At 43.0% G+C, this 18020-nt stretch overlaps 1 protein-coding gene across 8 annotated transcripts in view; it reads left to right on the top strand.

The window, feature by feature from the left end:
- ANK3 (ankyrin 3) overlaps positions 1-18020 on the top strand; it is a 333783-nt gene that overhangs the window by 143415 nt on the left and 172348 nt on the right. For all 8 annotated transcript variants that reach the window (XM_083149133.1, XM_083149134.1, XM_083149135.1 and 5 more), the window contains 2 exons: positions 4276-4374; positions 12527-12625. In XM_083149133.1, coding sequence (XP_083005259.1) covers positions 4276-4374; positions 12527-12625 — 198 coding nt within the window. The remainder of the gene's footprint in view (positions 1-4275; positions 4375-12526; positions 12626-18020) is intronic.

Below are 18020 nucleotides of genomic sequence, written 5' to 3'. Positions count from 1 at the left end.
ACTTTAAAATGATGTGATAGATTCAGATAGTGCCGTAATCCATGATACAATTATAGTGTTCATTTTAGCACCCTGCTCCTTGTAGAACCCTTGCAGTTCCTCCTTCCCACCTGGGGTGTCACTCTCTGCTGTGGTGTTTCTACGACAGCCTGGTTTGTATCTCAGCATTGAGATACAAACCAGACTGTTCTTGAAGTACCACAGCAGACAGCGACACCCCGGGTGGGAAGGAGGAACTGCAAGTATTTTACAAGGAGCAGAGTGCTAGAATGAACACTACAATTATAATGTAATCAGTCATAAATGAGAGACTTCTGACAAATTCATTTGGACTTCATTAAAAGCATGGTAGTAAGCTTCGTAACTTCAGCATTAAACATTAAAGTATAGATCATATTTAAGAGGTTTACATCTTATGTAGCCTTATTTTAGTACTGTGATTGTCAACATTATTTTCTACTGGAAAGATGGACATTGGTAAAGACCAATGAACAAAAGGAAAAATAAAACAACCATAAAATCATTGCTGCGCCCAGGCAATGGGGCTAGTTTGCCAATACAATCAACTGCATATAATTCATAATTAATGTATAACCCAGGGTAATGTTTTTGTAAACTACTTTAAATCTCATTCTTGGTTTATTGGCCAATCGCTAATATTTACCACAGACATAATGACTGTAGGGCAGTGGTTCTCAATCTTGGTCCTCAAGATCCCAAACCGTTCACGTTCTCAATGTCATCTAGCAGGTACACAGGTGCATTTATTACTCACTGACACATTCTAACTACTTGCCTGGCATGGTCGCATCCTTTGCAACCATACCCGGTTCTGACCTTGCTCACAAACAGTGCATCCAGTCACAAATGCAGAGTTGGTGCCTGCCAGAAGATATTCCTCTAGCAGCCACATAGAGGGACCTTCTGGCCTCTCTGCCTCCCTGAGTGTCCCTGAGTGTCTGCCGTGCTGCCGACCCGACGCAAAGTCAAGATGGTTGCGATGTTCCGATGGACAGGATGTTCTGATTTTATAGTGGTTAACAAAAATGCACAGGTGGATCTAATTATTTCACTTGTGATTCTGTGATGAGACCTGTAAAACATGAACTGTTTGTGGTCATGAGTTTGATGAGCTATGTTCTAAGTCTATGTCAAATTACTGGTTTCATCACAAGGAAAAAAACTGTTGTCAGGATTCGTAGGAAAAAGAAAATGACCTGTTGAGTAATATACTGGAAATTCACTATAGTTATGCAAAGAATTAAGCCCTATACACACTAACCGATGTTTTAAACGATATCACCCAAAAGGGCCCTTCCGAGCAATTAATGTTTTAAACAATGATAGGGTGTATGCTCAATATCGTTAATAATGTACATTCCTGCTCATCGTTAACACCCACACCTTACTGTCAGCTGAACGTGAAGAACAATTTTCACTATGTATCCAATTACCTGCATGTTCAGCGGGGTCCCAGTGATGTCACTGAACGATATTGTTATCACTATCGTCCATCGTGTACAGTTAATATAGTCCTTCCACGGATGATGTCAGTGCCACGAGTTATCAAGTGTTTATGGGACTTAAGATTACACACAGGAGTTTGTCTGATCGTAGATATATATTTATTATAAGCATACTGTATATTACCTATGCTTCTTATGAAACTATAGATGCATTCTAGGCTTGTTAATATTCTGAAGTACATTTTTACGAAGCTACAGTATACAAAGCTAGTTTTTGCATAACAGTACTTTTATATTCAGTATGATTTAAATTCAATTCTAAATTGACCCAATTTACTGCACAACTAGGTCAATTATATGGATTTATGTAAACTAACTGCTTATTGAAGGGTTTCTCAAATACCGTTCTTTAGTATCCCCAATAGATCAAATGTTATGTTGTCTTTAATCGTGCAGAGGTGAACTGCTGTGTCACGGTGGGTCAGTCATTATCATATCAGCTTCCAGTCACAAATCCTCAAAACATGATCTGTTGGAAAATTTTATCTTAAGGGGTTAATGTTGAGAACCACTGACCTATATGTTAGGTGGAAGAAAGTGCCCATCTCCTTAGTACAGTGAGTGTGCATGCATCGGAGATCATGGTTGCATAAATAAATAGATTATATGTATTTAAATACTTTTCCGGGTCAGAGGGGTTAACCTGCCTACTCAGGTGAAACAAGTACAAATCCCAGTACCTATAGTCTGCTATTCACAATACTTTGTCTAAAAAACACAAAGCACATTTTGTAGGAAATGCAGTAACAAAATGCTAAGCATGGTATATGATTAAGGCATGGTATGTGAAAGGACACTAGTGATATATATATATATATATATATATATATATATATATATATATATATATATACCAAAATGCTCTTCCTGGAATTACACAGTTAAATCATATTGATATAGAAAAGTAAGTTACTTAAATTCAGATAGGGATTTTCTGTTTATTACAGCATTGCATGTAAGAATAGTACAAAGGAATGTCAGTGTTGCACTGTCTATTTCCAGAGCTATTTTTCTTAAATATTGTTTACAATGAAGTATAACTGACCACTGCACATTTTTTTTTTTTAAATGTGTCTTGTTTTTTGCAACTTCTCCTTTGTTTGTTAATATATGCAGCTTATCTTAAGGTGGCCATACACCTACAGATTTATCTTCAGATATGGCTGGTTGGAACAAAAAAACAAAACGGTTATGGATGAGAGCAAATGACAGTTGACCATTTGCTTGGAAATGCTGGAAAACTGCCAAACTGTCATTCAAATGTTACCAGATTTTTGTTCCAACCAGCCAGATCTGCAGATAAATCTGTAGGTGTATGGCCACCTTTAGACTACTAGAGTTGGCCACACACACATAGATAGTACAAACCGCCTCTCCCAATTTTAGTCATTACTGTAATATGGGCCATACATCAGCCAGTCGATTTCCTGATGCAGATAGGTGGGCATTGATGATCGGTAATCCATTGGGGAATTGGCAATATCCAACATTTTAAGAATACCACGTTCACCAATCATTTGTTGGGAGGAATTGGCAAATCAAGGATTCTCCCAGGCATCAGGAGAACATGGAATTTCTTCGACAATCTGCTGATGTGTGGGCCACATAAGTCACACCTGGACAAATCCTAAAGCTAGGTAGCTAATATATAAATATGACTCCTTACGTCTAATGATTGAGATCAGTCAACATCTCCATTGGCTCAATTAAAGATCCTAAATTTGGATGACTTCTCCCGAATACTATATTACTTTGTCCCCTCTATGATTACACCAAAGTTAATGAATATAACTACAGTACAAATAGTACTGTACTGTCAGCTAACTGGATCACCCATCTCCGAGTGATCAATGTTGGCCTTGTTTGGTTGAAATTGACCATCATCATCAATATCATCTCTGTGTGTATGGCCTGCTTAAACATCCCTTTTACATGGAAATACCTTCTTGTAACCTAACCCCAGCAATATATAAGAACTAATCTCTATACTAGAAGTACAGCATAGTAAAATAAATACTCAAACGAACTAAATTTCAAATAAAGTTATATTGTTTTTTTTTCTTTTTTTTTTGCACAGCATATAAAATTGTACATAGATTATTTTCTAAATAAGATGAAGGATAGCTATAAGTAATTTTAGTGTAGTAGATTTACTCAAGCAGAGATTGACCCTCAGATCTCATGTGAATATTTATAACTAAACATCCTAGCATCTGATGTGTGACCTTGTGCATGTATACATTTTCACATTTCAACACTTACTTATATAAACCTGAAATAACGACTCGGAGACTTGGGTTTGGCAGAAATTGTTAGCTGAATTTATTTAAAACACTTTAAGATAATTGCTTGTATTAGAATTCCTTAATTAAATGGTGGCCCAGAAAGAACGGCTAGTGATCTAAGGGAAAAGAGGAAGACTCCTCCTTCCCTGTCCCTATTATCCCAGCTAACTCTGCCCTCCCCTGCTTTCCTATTGGCTCCGAGTCACATGCTCTATTGTGTACACACAGCCTTGGATGTTTAATTCACTCCTTTCCTATGGCAGTCATTACGTTATTCTTCTCAGTGACATTAGCAGTTTACATGTTCAGTTATCAATCAAATGTAGAATATTGATCAGAATTGTTGCAAAGGATATTTTGTCTGTCAACTTGTTTAGAATGTTGCTTCTGAAACTACTATTATTTATATTGTAAATCTTAACCAATCCATAAACTTCATATTTATTTTCTGTTGGTCTTTACAGAGCGGCTTTACACCACTTCACATAGCCGCACATTACGGGAACATCAATGTGGCTACCCTGTTGATAAGCCGGGGTGCAGCTGTGGATTTCACTGCCAGAGTAAGTCAAGAATCAGATGAATTCTCAAAATATTTATCTTCCAGACCATCATTAATAATATAATGGTTTAATCATTGATTATAAACTATTGATTAAAGAACCATTGACTTTAAAATATAAGGAGAACTAATCTAAAATATGTTTACACTGCTGATTAGAAATGTATTAACATAGTTTTTGTTTTCACTTTTATTGGGTGTCTGGAGGGGAGGGACGATGAAGAAACTTCATTTAGGCATCCTCCTTTGGGATTGGTCACACCCCTATTATGATACAGTCATATCAATAAGGGATGGTTACAACTAGGGCAGTGCAACACTATGCAGCGTGACGAGGTCAGAGGTCACGCTGCGCAGAGCACAGCCGCAAAGCCCGCCTCAGCCGTCCGCACGCCCATCCAGCCTTCCCGGCTCCTGGCCACCCTGCCGTATGAGCCCGCCTACCAACCCGGCAACCCAGCAGCCCTCCCACCTGCCCACTTATCAACCCGGCTCCTGGCCACCCAATCAGCTCAGACACCCACTCAGCAACCTGGCTCCATAAATATAAGTAAATATGCGGGTGGCCAGGGTGTTTTTTATAATTAGGGAAGCCAATTCCGGGATCCCGGGATTGAAAAATACTCAATTGAAAAAATACTCAATTGAAAAAATGCCCCGGGATTGGCATCCCTTGTACTAATTCCTTGTATATGAAATGTTATGGCATGTAGGAGCTGGAAAGTCTGGAAAATTTGACAGCAGTCCAATAACTGGCAGGCACATCACACTATGGGGCAACATATATTTATAGCCCCACCCTAGAGTTCTCACACTTGTTGCAGCAGTGCAGTCTTTCCAAGCATATCAGTGGAAAAATTACTCTGCTGAAACAAGTATGGGCACTTGTGCAGAAGAGAGCATATATGCCCGCACGTTGCATGGACATGCATAAAATACAGGATGGGTTAGGATGGACAGCCATTTTGACAAATCGGATGATGCAGCCCACCATGGTAGATAGTGGGGGAAAGTTACTAAAGGAAAATTGTAAAAAAATAGGTGTAAAAATAGGTGTATTTGTATCCACAAATACACCTATTTTTGACATTTACTATCCCGAAAATACGGCAATTCGTATTCGTATTGATAGCACATCAATACGAATACGAATTGCCGTATTTTCGGGATAGTAAATGTCAAAAATAAGTGTATTTCTGGATACAAATACACCTATTTTTTACAAATTTCCTTTAGTAAATTCCCCCCAGTGTTTCATCAGTGCAATATGGCGCAACAATTAATATATTCATTTTAAATTGCTCAGATTACAGTATATTTCCTTCAGTTGAATATGCGGGAAAACAGATCAATAGCTTGCACTCAACAACACAGCGAATGTCGTACATCTCCAGTTCTGTCAGTGTATGGGAAGTTTTACATACAGTCACAGTCCTTAGCAGTTGTGCTTGGCAGATATGAAACACTATTGATCACCTGGCTCGGGCATGTTTGCTGTAATGCTGCCGAAGCACTATTAGTGATTGACATGTGATTTAAACCTATTTTCTCAATGTCTCTGCCAGCTAATGAAAATAGAGTATTTTTATTTTACTATGGAAACATATTAGAACCCATAACTGTGTATTGTGAGTGGATATCACTATTAATGATACTGTAAGCTCCGTGCTGATATCTTCATAGTGTTGACATTGGTAATACTGTATGGTAAAAATGCACCATACGGTACCTCACAACATTTTTTGGCTGAGAATTGTGTGTTCCCATACACAACAGGGTAAAGTCCTGATTTAGTGGGCGTGACCACTGCACAATGGGGAATGTCCTGATTTAGTGGATGTGACCACTACACATTGGGGAATGTCCTGATTTAGTGGGGGTGACCACTGCACAATGGGGAATGTCCTGATTTAGTGGGCGTGGCCACTATACACTGGGGAATTCCCTGATTTAGTGGGTGTGGTCACTTCACACTGGGGAATGTCCTGATTTAGTGGGCGTGACCACTGCACAATGGGGAATGTCCTGATTTAGTGGGTGTGACCACTGCACATTGGGGAATGTCTTGATTTAGTGGGTGTGACCGCGGCACACTGAGGAATGTCTTGATTTAGTGGGTGCAGCCACTGCACAATGGGGAGTGTCCTGATTTAGTGGATATGACCACTGCACAATGGGGAATTTCCTGATTTAGTGGGTATGAATACTGCACAATAGGGAATTTTCTGATTTAGTGGGTATGAATACTGCACAATGGGGAATGTCCTGATCTAGTGGGCGTAACCACTACACACTGGGGAATGTCCTGCTTTAGCGAGTGTGACCACTGCACACTGGGGAATGTCCTGATTTAGTGGGTGTGACCACTGCCCAACAGGGAATATCCTGATTTAGCGAGTGTGACCACTGCCCAACAGGGAATATCCTGATTTAGCGAGTGTGACCACTGACCAACAGGGAATATCCTGATTTAGCGAGTGTGACCACTGCCCAACAGGGAATATCCTGATTTAGCGAGTGTGACCACTGCCCAACAGGGAATATCCTGATTTAGCGAGTGTGACCACTGCACACTGGAGAATGTCCTGATTTAGTGGGGGTGACCACCTCAAAATGGAGAATGTCGTGATTTAGTGGGTATGGCCACTACACACCGATTAAGTGGTGTCCCCTCATTAGAAAGCAAAACAAAACAGTTTTTGGTAGGTGTGAAGCGGGTTAGGGGACTGTCCTGCAGTGACTGAGATAGTTGGATCATGAGTATCAAATTGATAAATAATTACTGAACTAAAATAACTTCATTGCACCATCTGTAAAAGCAGCAATACTGCAGCAGGTAATACACATATAGCAAGATATTATCTTTATTTTAAGGCTTCATTATGGCTGATGCTTGGAATGAGGGTAAGTCTAGTTGGACATTTATAGTAAATACAGCAGTATTTGTAGACACCGGCACAGCCCAGGAGACCCAAGGAACTCACAGGCACAGTGCAGTAATTGCACATAGATAAAAGTGCATACACAGGCTTTCTGTAACCTTCTAGTCCTTTTGGGCCACATTACATAATGATGAGTGGAAGTGCGTGTCTGGCAGACTTTATACTCCATTTATTATTCTTGACAGAAAAGATTTCCTTCTAAAGGCTGCCTTAGGTCATTGCATCATCAAAATGACCACAAACCCTTATAATTGTTTCAAACACCAATTTCTATTATAATCTGTGTCTTACTGGCCAAAAGAACTATAACAACATTTAGGTTAGGCCTTGACACTTTCCAGTCAGAGCAGCAACTATGATGTCACTGTATCCTTCCGCCCCGCCCAAACTAACATAAGTATTTGCGTAAGAGTTAACATGTGCACTTTAAAATAAAAAATATTGTGCAGTCTACAACAAGGTAATTATGACAGATTTATATATATTTGTATGGAATAATAAAGTATATTTTAAATTAATATCCTTTGTTGCTGCTTAACACTGCTCCTTGGGTAACCTCATTATAGTCTCGGGTGCCAGACGGGATCCCGACAGTCGTTTACCCGACGTCGGGATAATGACTGTCGAGATCCCGACTGTCGGAGTCCCATACCACACCCATAGTCTCAACCCTCAACACAATACGTCCTTATTTTTAATACTCCTTTTTATGGGATTACACCATTTTACTGTATGTGTTTTTATGTAAAATATTTCTGGTAAGGAAATAAATCACACTCAGGTCTTTAACAGTATAAATAACTTTTCTCAAGAATCTAGACTAATATCTCCCCTTAAATATGCTACATACAGTATGCACTGCCTTATCATTGCTTCTCAACCACCCTCCATATAACTCTGGGATACAGTCATTGGGTCTACAGCAAGTTGTTCAACAAGCATTGGGTCGACGTTGGGATAGGTCGACAGATGTAGCCCCACTCATTTATCTTCCTTAGGCCATGGCTCAGCAAGGCTCACCATGGCTATCCTATTGTTCTCAGCTGCAATACAATGCATAGAACAATACAGTAGGGATTGATGAGAGTGGCTCCATCTTAGGTCGACAGGTCATTAGGTCGACACAAGAATTAGGTCGACAGTGTCTAGGTCGACAGTCAAAAGGTCAACATGGGGTTTTTCACTGTTTTTTGAGCCGACGTGCCGACAGGCGGTATTTCATGCCCTACCATCCGAGCGCAGCGAGGCACCGTGCCCGAAGCATATTGAGCGATGTGGGGCATTGGAAACTGTGTCCATGTTGACTGTGTCAACATTCGGGTAAAAAACAGTGAAATAACCCCATGTCGACCTTTTGACTGTCGACCTAATGCTTTTGTCAACCTGTCGACCTAGACCCATGTCTACCTTGACCAATGTGGACCTAGAACCATGTCGACCTTTCCCCATGTCGAGCTAACGGTGTCGACCTAAAGCTTGCCGACCAACTTGCTGTAGACCAAGCGATCGCAACCCATAACTCTAAAGGTCCGTAAACATTAGACAACATGCAAACGGTGCATTGGGATGGGGAACCAGCACAGGAAATTTCTGGGAGTAGCCCTAATAGATGCAGAGTCTGTTGAGGGTTGGGGTGGGGTTTGTCACCCTGTGCCCAAATGACAGCTGTCTATGACACCTTTCCTGCACCCCTGCAGCAGCAGCCACAGCACATGTCAGGACCTGAATCCGTTGCTTTATGCAGATTCCTATCTATAATAAGTGTTAGCAGTTGGCAAATGTAGAAGTCACGTCAATCTGAAATAATAAAAATGCAATGCACAATAAAAGATGTTTAAAAAATAAAAAGATTTATGAAACATTTAATAATACAAGTTTAAGTGGATATCCTTTTTAAAATGACAACTGAAGCTAGTATAAGTGCTTATTCCAACATTTACATATAAATGTACAATATGCTTAAAATAAAGTTTAAGTTTTGCCCCATAAAGCATACAATTGACAAGGACATGGAAATGGACACTGCCGGATGTAACATGAGCATATTTCTGCACATAAGTGAGCTGATTAAGGTAATTGCCCATTTATGAGATATCTGATAAACCTAGAACACATTTTTTTTGGTAGGAAAAGGCAGTAACCTTGTGAATGACCTGCTGCCACAGGGCATAAAAAGGAAAACCTACATTTCATAATACTATGATCTGGTTTGTAGAGCTGATTGTAGAGTCATATTCAGCTCACTGTTTGATCTGAAGCTCCTTTTTCAGTTACTAGTCCAGATTACGCACTGTCCCTAGGTTATTCCTAAACCACTTTCCTGGTGCTCCCCCATTTTGTGTACTGTAACAGCCCCAAATGATTGGCTAGTATCACAATTTTAGTTAGATGGTCATTATCGGGCACTAAATTCATAGCCCCTTTTTTAGACTTTTGACTTCATTCTTTGTCATGTTTGTAAAACAAACAGGGAGACCTGTTTACCATACGTGTCATGTGTACTGTACACGTATGTAAACTGGCTTTCTAACAGATGAGTGCAAAGCAAATCTTCTGGAAAATTGCACAGGGTTAATACGTCATGGATGGCTGGTACGCAAGTGGATCTTAATTAAAGGAGACATACCGATTTTTCTTTTCAAACTGATTGCTAATTTCAGCTCTTTGATCCTGGCAAGGTACCTAATCTAAAGTATTAATGACACAATTATAAGTATTACAAGATGACAGGGCTAAGTAGAGAGGCAAGTATCGGAGCTCTAGGTCAGACGGGGTGAGAATAATGTACACTATACAATGATAAGTAGAGCGAGAGTAATGCACCTGAAGTTAGACGTACATACAGTCGTATTCTACACTGCAGTTTAGTTGGCCTTTATTAAATATTCATGAAAAGATTCTATTTTTCAAAGTAGTAAGACCGGGTAATGTTAAAGTTTTATTTTTATTGCAACAATTTAAAGGACTGTATCACATCTTTTGTCTTGAGTCCACAGACCTACAGCAATGGATAGTCCCATTCACTGCTTAACAAACCAATACAGTTTATTGTACCATTGCAATTTATTAAAGTTGACCAACCCCCATGCGGTTTCCAGACCAGCCCACCTCAATGCCTGATGCTGTATGAATGACTTATCACAGAAGGGGCAGGAGTGTGAGCTGCAGCCTTCCCAGGAGGAATCGGGAAGCGGTGACTCCTCTTTAATGAGGAGCATGGATGGTGTAATGGTTAGCATTACCGCCTCACAGCACTGAGGTCATGGCTTCAATCCCCACCATGGCCCTAACTGTGCAGAGTTTGTATATTCTCCAAGTACTTACATGGTTTCCTCCGGGTACTCCAGTTTCCTCCCACAATCCAAAAATATACTGGTAGGTTAATTTGCTGCCAACGAATTAACCCTAGAATGTCTGTGTGTGCGTGTACATGTGGTAGGGAATATAGATTGTAAGCTCCACTGGGGCTGGGAATTTGGAAATATTATTTGTAAAGCCCTGAGTTTCCTCCGAGTACTCCGGTTTCCTCCCACAATCCAAGAATAACTTAAGTTAATTGGCTGCCAACAAATGAACCCTAGAATGCCTGTGTGTGCATGTTGTATGGAATATATATTGTAAACTCCATTGGTGAAGGGACTGATGTGATTGTTGAAGTATTCTTTGTAAAGCGCTGCAGAATATGTGTGCGCTATAAAAATAACTGTTAATAAGTAACAATGCTTTCCCCTCTGGTGGGCATGTAAGTAACCTACAATCCTGATAGTACATAACACAAGTGGTGAAAAGTAAAGGCTAACCTGTTAAATTGTGCAAATGTGTTTGTTGGAGATTAGTTAGCCAATGCTTCCCAAATTGCTCCCTTGTGTATCGTAATAGTCATAGAATCCCATTTTTTACATGGTTACAATTATTCAGACATTTTTGTCTTATTGCATTAGATAATACAACTGTTGGAGCAGTGGCGGAACTACCGCCGGTGCAGACGGGGCAGTGCACCGGGGCCCAAGGGGTTAAAGGGGCCCGGTGCTGCCGCCTGCCCGGCATGACAGAGTTCCGTGGGTTTTTTTTATACTGTGCATGGCCGCGCGCGGGTGGCAGTGGGTACATAGCAGGGCGTGTACGTGTGGGGCAGACATGGATGCAGAAGCAAAGGCAGCAGCGCCCTGCATCCATTCTGTGTCTGGCGGTGACCGTCCTCCTTCCAACAGGCAGCCAATCGCAAGGCTGCCTGTTGCTGCTCTCAGCCTTGGAGCCTGACAGGAAGTGAATTCCTGTCTGCTCTGAGGCTGAGCACGGAGGGCTCCAGGAGGAGTGGCGGAGCGTGAGCGTCACAGACAGCAGAGCTGCCATGCCAGGGGTAAGTTACTTGGAGGGAGGGGGCAGTGTATATATAATATACATTGCTGAAACATTAGGAATTATAGGGGGGGGGGGCTGCATAAAACTTGTTAAAATAAAACGGAAGCTGGAAGCAAAAAATATGTTATCATATTAAGGGGGGGGGGGGGTGTGGAGGGCACAAACCCTTACCCTCCCAGTCTAACTAACCATACACCCCCCCTTCCCCTGCTGCCCAACTGTAACACCCCACCCTCAGCCTAACCTTAGTTATACACACCCCAGTAACCTAGCCCTAACTATACATCCCCCATAGACTTAACCCTATACATATACCCCCCCCCACAGCCCAACCATTCACCACCCACCTGCAGCCTAACCCCACCCATCCCCCTCCCCACAGCCTAAACCTACCCATACTCTCCCGCCCGTAGCAGTCCATAGCACTAACCACACCCACCTGCAGCCTATAACCCTAACCACACACACACCCGCAGACTATAACCCTAACCATACATACCGCAGCCTATAACCCTAACTATACACACACATCCCACAGCCTGTAGCCCTAATCTTACACACACACACACACACACACACAGCAGCCGTCTTTGGCGCACACTGTTCCCATTTTGAGTGGGGCGGGGGGCCCAAAGAATATTTTTGCACCTGGGCCCACTACTCGCTAGTTCCGCCTCTGTGTTGGAGCAATATGTGAGTGCTATGTGTCATTGTGTACATTTATGCAAAGATCAGATTGCAGGCTGTATTTATTGTGTTCCATTGTTGATCTAATAATTGTATTCACACATGATTCTATTTTACTCTTGAAGTAAACAAGAACTTATTCTCTTCTCTTGTCTATCACAGAATGACATCACCCCACTGCACGTGGCCTCGAAGCGAGGCAATGGAAACATGGTGAAACTTTTGCTGGATCGAGGATCTAAAATTGATGCCAAAACAAGGGTAAGGAGACACAGGACAGGAAGTCATTTAGTGTAACCTGGAATTTTAGGGATAGGACAGTTATTACATTGCTACAGTATCTGTTACAGTACTATAGATGGCCAGATTATATTCAGGTCAATCTAACACATCCAATTGTACATGTCAGAGCTGAGCCTAGGACTGATTCGGAATTGCCTGCACTTCCCAGATGTTATAATAACGGGGCGTACACACGGGGCGATTTCTGAGCGATCTCACTAAGTCGCTTAGAAAATGCCCCTACATTGCTCCGTGTGGAGGGACCATAGCGATAGTGATGAACAGCCCCGTGCATCGCTATCGCCCAGCAATTAATATCTACTTTATCGCCAGTCAGGGACAGTGTTCTCACTCCGGAATACTGGCCCTGACAGATCACTCAGCACATAGCGCCGTGCAATGCTGTGTGTTGTGCGATCTTGCTGAGAGTCCTGAGCAATCTATTGCTCAGTAAAATATCCCCGTGTAGGCCCCTTAAGACAAACACCATTCTGACCTGTTTGTGCATATAGGGGGGGTTCTGGTTGACGCATAAAAGCTCTGAATTTTGCAGCTTTGCGTGTTATTTTAATTCCACCCAGGGGCATGCATTCCCCAATCACATACAGCCAGTAACAGGGGCATGCATACCCCAATCACATACAGCCAGTAACAGGGGCATACGTTCCGCAATTACATACAACTAGTAACGGGCATACATTCCCCAATCACATACAGCCAGTAACAGGGGCATGCATTCCCCAATCACATACAGCCAGTAACAGGGGCATGCATTCCCCAATCACATACAGCCAGTAACAGGAGCATGCATTCCGCAATCACATACAGCCAGTAACAGGGGCATACGTTCCGCAATCACATACAGCCAGTAACAGGGGCATGCATTCCCCAATCACATACAGCCAGTAACAGGGGCATGCGTACCTCAATCACATACAGCCAGTAACAGGAGCATGCATTCCCCAATCACATACAACCAGTAACAGGGGCATGCATTCCCCAATCACATAAAGCCAGTAACAGGGGCATGCGTACCCCAATCACATACAGCCAGTAACGGGCATACATTCCCCAATCACATACAGCCAATAACAGGAGCATGCATTCCCCAATCACATACAACCAGTAACAGGGGCATGCATTTCCCAATCACATAAAGCCAGTAACAGGGGCATGCGTACCCCAATCACATACAACCAGTAACGGGCATACATTCCCCAATCACATACAGCCAGTAACAGGGGCATGCGTACCCCAATCACATACAGCCAGTAACAGGAGCATGCGTTCCCCAATCACATACAACCAGTAACAGGGGCATGCATTCCCCAATCACATAAAGCCAGTAACAGGGGCATGCGTACCCCAATCACATACAGCCAGTAACGGGCATACATTCCCCAATCACATACAGCCAGTAACTGGCATACATTCCCCAATCACATACAGCCAGTAACGGGCATACATTCCCCAATCACATACAGCCAGTAACAGGGGCATGCATTCCCCAATCACATACAACCAGTAACGGGCATACATTCCCCAATCACATACAACCAGTAACGGGCATACATTCCCCAATCACATACAGCCAGTAACGGGCATGCATTCCCCAATCACATACAGCCAGTAACGGGCATATGTTCCGCAATTACATACAACTAGTAACGGGCATACGTTCCGCAATTACATACAACCAATAACGGGCATACGTTCCCCAATCACATACAGCCAGTAACGGGCATACATTCCCCAATCACATACAGCCAGTAACGGGCATACATTCCCCAATCACATACAGCCAGTAACAGGGGCATGCATTCCCCAATCACATACAACCAGTAACGGGCATACATTCCCCAATCACATACAACCAGTAACGGGCATACATTCCCCAATCACATACAACCAGTAACGGGCATACATTCCCCAATCACATACAGCCAGTAACGGGCATGCATTCCCCAATCACATACAGCCAGTAACGGGCATACGTTCCGCAATTACATACAACTAGTAACGGGCATACGTTCCGCAATTGCATACAACCAATAACGGGCATACATTCCCCAATCACATAAAGCCAGTAACAGGGGCATGCGTACCCTAATCACATTCAGCCAGTAACGGGCATGCATTCCCCAATCACATAAAGCCAGTAATGGGCATACATTCCGCAATCACATACAACCAGTAACGGGCATACATTCCCCAATCACATACAGCCAGTAACGGGCATACATTCCCCAATCACATACAGCCAGTAACAGGGGCATGCGTACCTCAATCACATACAGCCAGTAACAGGAGCATGCATTCCCCAATCACATACAACCAGTAACAGGGGCATGCATTCCCCAATCACATAAAGCCAGTAACAGGGGCATGCGTACCCCAATCACATACAGCTAGTAACGGGCATACATTCCCCAATCACATACAGCCAATAACAGGAGCATGCATTCCCCAATCACATACAACCAGTAACAGGGGCATGCATTCCCCAATCACATAAAGCCAGTAACAGGGGCATGCGTACCCCAATCACATACAGCCAGTAACGGGCATACATTCCCCAATCACATACAGCCAATAACAGGAGCATGCATTCCCCAATCACATACAGCCAGTAACGGGCATACGTTCCGAAATTACATACAACTAGTAACGGGCATACGTTCCCCAATCACATACAGGCAGTAACGGGCATACGTTCCGCAATTACATACAACTAGTAACGGGCATACGTTCCGCAATTACATACAACCAGTAACGGGCATACATTCCCCAATCACATACAGCCAGTAACAGGGGCATGCGTACCCCAATCACATACAACCAGTAACGGGCATACATTCCCCAATCACATACAGCCAGTAACAGGGGCATGCGTACCCCAATCACATACAGCCAGTAACAGGAGCATGCGTTCCCCAATCACATACAACCAGTAACAGGGGCATGCATTCCCCAATCACATAAAGCCAGTAACAGGGGCATGCGTACCCCAATCACATACAGCCAGTAACGGGCATACATTCCCCAATCACATACAGCCAATAACAGGAGCATGCATTCCCCAATCACATACAACCAGTAACAGGGGCATGCATTTCCCAATCACATAAAGCCAGTAACGGGCATACGTTCCGCAATCACATACAGCCAGTAACGGGCATACATTCCCCAATCACATACAGCCAGTAACGGGCATACATTCCCCAATCACATACAGCCAGTAACAGGGGCATGCATTCCCCAATCACATACAACCAGTAACGGGCATACATTCCCCAATCACATACAACCAGTAACGGGCATACATTCCCCAATCACATACAGCCAGTAACGGGCATGCATTCCCCAATCACATACAGCCAGTAACGGGCATACGTTCCGCAATTACATACAACTAGTAACGGGCATACGTTCCGCAATTACATACAACCAATAACGGGCATACATTCCCCAATCACATAAAGCCAGTAACAGGGGCATGCGTACCCTAATCACATTCAGCCAGTAACGGGCATGCATTCCCCAATCACATAAAGCCAGTAATGGGCATACATTCCGCAATCACATACAACCAGTAACGGGCATACATTCCCCAATCACATACAGCCAGTAACGGGCATACATTCCCCAATCACATACAGCCAGTAACAGGGGCATGCATTCCCCAATCACATACAACCAGTAACGGGCATACATTCCCCAATCACATACAGCCAGTAACGGGCATACATTCCCCAATCACATACAGCCAGTAACAGGGGCATGCATTCTCCAATCACATACAGGCAGTAACAGGCATACGTTCCGCAATTACATACAACTAGTAACGGGCATACGTTCCGCAATTACATACAACCAGTAACGGGCATACATTCCCCAATCACATACAGCCAGTAACAGGGGCATGCATTCCCCAATCACATACAGCCAGTAACGGGCATACGTTCCGAAATTACATACAACTAGTAACGGGCATACGTTCCCCAATCACATACAGGCAGTAACGGGCATACGTTCCGCAATTACATACAACTAGTAACGGGCATACGTTCCGCAATTACATACAACCAGTAACGGGCATACATTCCCCAATCACATACAGCCAGTAACAGGGGCATGCATTCCCCAATCACATACAGCCAGTAACGGGGCATACATTCCACAATCACATGCAGCCAGTAACAGGGGCATACGTTCCACAATCACATGCAGCCAGTAACAGGGGTGTATACGTTCCACAATCACATACAGCCAGTAACAGGGGCATACGTTCCACAATCACATTCAGCCTATAACAGAGGCATTTGTTCCGCAATCACATTCAGTCTGTAACAGGGGCATGTGTTCCGCAGTCACATTCAGCCAGTAACAGGGGCATACGTTCCACAATCACATACAGCCAGTAACAGGGGCATACGTTCCACAATCACATTCAGCCTATAACAGTAGCATGCGTTGCACAATCACATTCAGCCTATTAAAGAGGCATTTGTTCCGCAGTCACATTCAGTCAGTAACAGGGGCATGTGTTCCGCAATCACATTATAGTAACAGGGGCATGCATGCAATGACATCCACCTGTATAAACAGCATCTATTCAGGAATCTATTGCTGCTTTTCTGTGGCAAGCTGGAGCACGGATAGCGCCAATCCAGAAGCTGTTAAAGAGCGAATGTTTCTAACTTCCAATCAGCTACCACTGGGAATCCTGCACATCCAGGACAGTGCTGCAGAAGCTCGAGCACTTAGCAGCACTCTCTTGTGAGAGAAACTACATGAAAGTCAGTTTATCAAAAGCAACTTCAGAGTATTTTCAGTGAACCTTCATTTTCAGCTCCTGAGAGTCTCGGAAAGCCACATGGATATCATACATTTTAATGAGAGCATCCAGAAGGCAGAAACATCTTTGACGGAGGTGCTGAATATGCATTTAGCACATAACTTACGCATCATGTATTACGTAAAGCTGATATTGCAGTATTGGTTTTTGGAGAGAAGCCTTAGTCTTATGCTTTATGCATTATAGATTAGCTGACAATCACGCAGAGTCCGTGAGCTGGGATATCACCTGTGAGGCTGGATTTCTGTCCGGCCTGATGTCATCATAATTACCGATAATGCACATTCACCATGGGAGGCTGTGTACCTCCTCTACTTAGTAACTAAACAACCGACTGCAAAAAAACTGAGATCAGGCTGGTCACTATTGGTAACATCAGTGCTCTTTGCCCCTTGTTGTTACATTCAGTGTGAACAGAGTAGAGGTAAATTACCTGTCTAAAATAGTAGAAGTACCATGGTTGCATAGCCCCCTTCTTTATGAAATAGGAGAATCAGGATAAGTTGTGCACTAGGA

The sequence above is a fragment of the Crinia signifera genome, chromosome 6 (assembly GCF_055691185.1).
Source record: "Crinia signifera chromosome 6, ASM5569118v1, whole genome shotgun sequence".
Classification (NCBI taxonomy): domain Eukaryota; kingdom Metazoa; phylum Chordata; class Amphibia; order Anura; family Myobatrachidae; genus Crinia; species Crinia signifera.
This window is presented reverse-complemented; position numbering and strand designations above follow the sequence as displayed.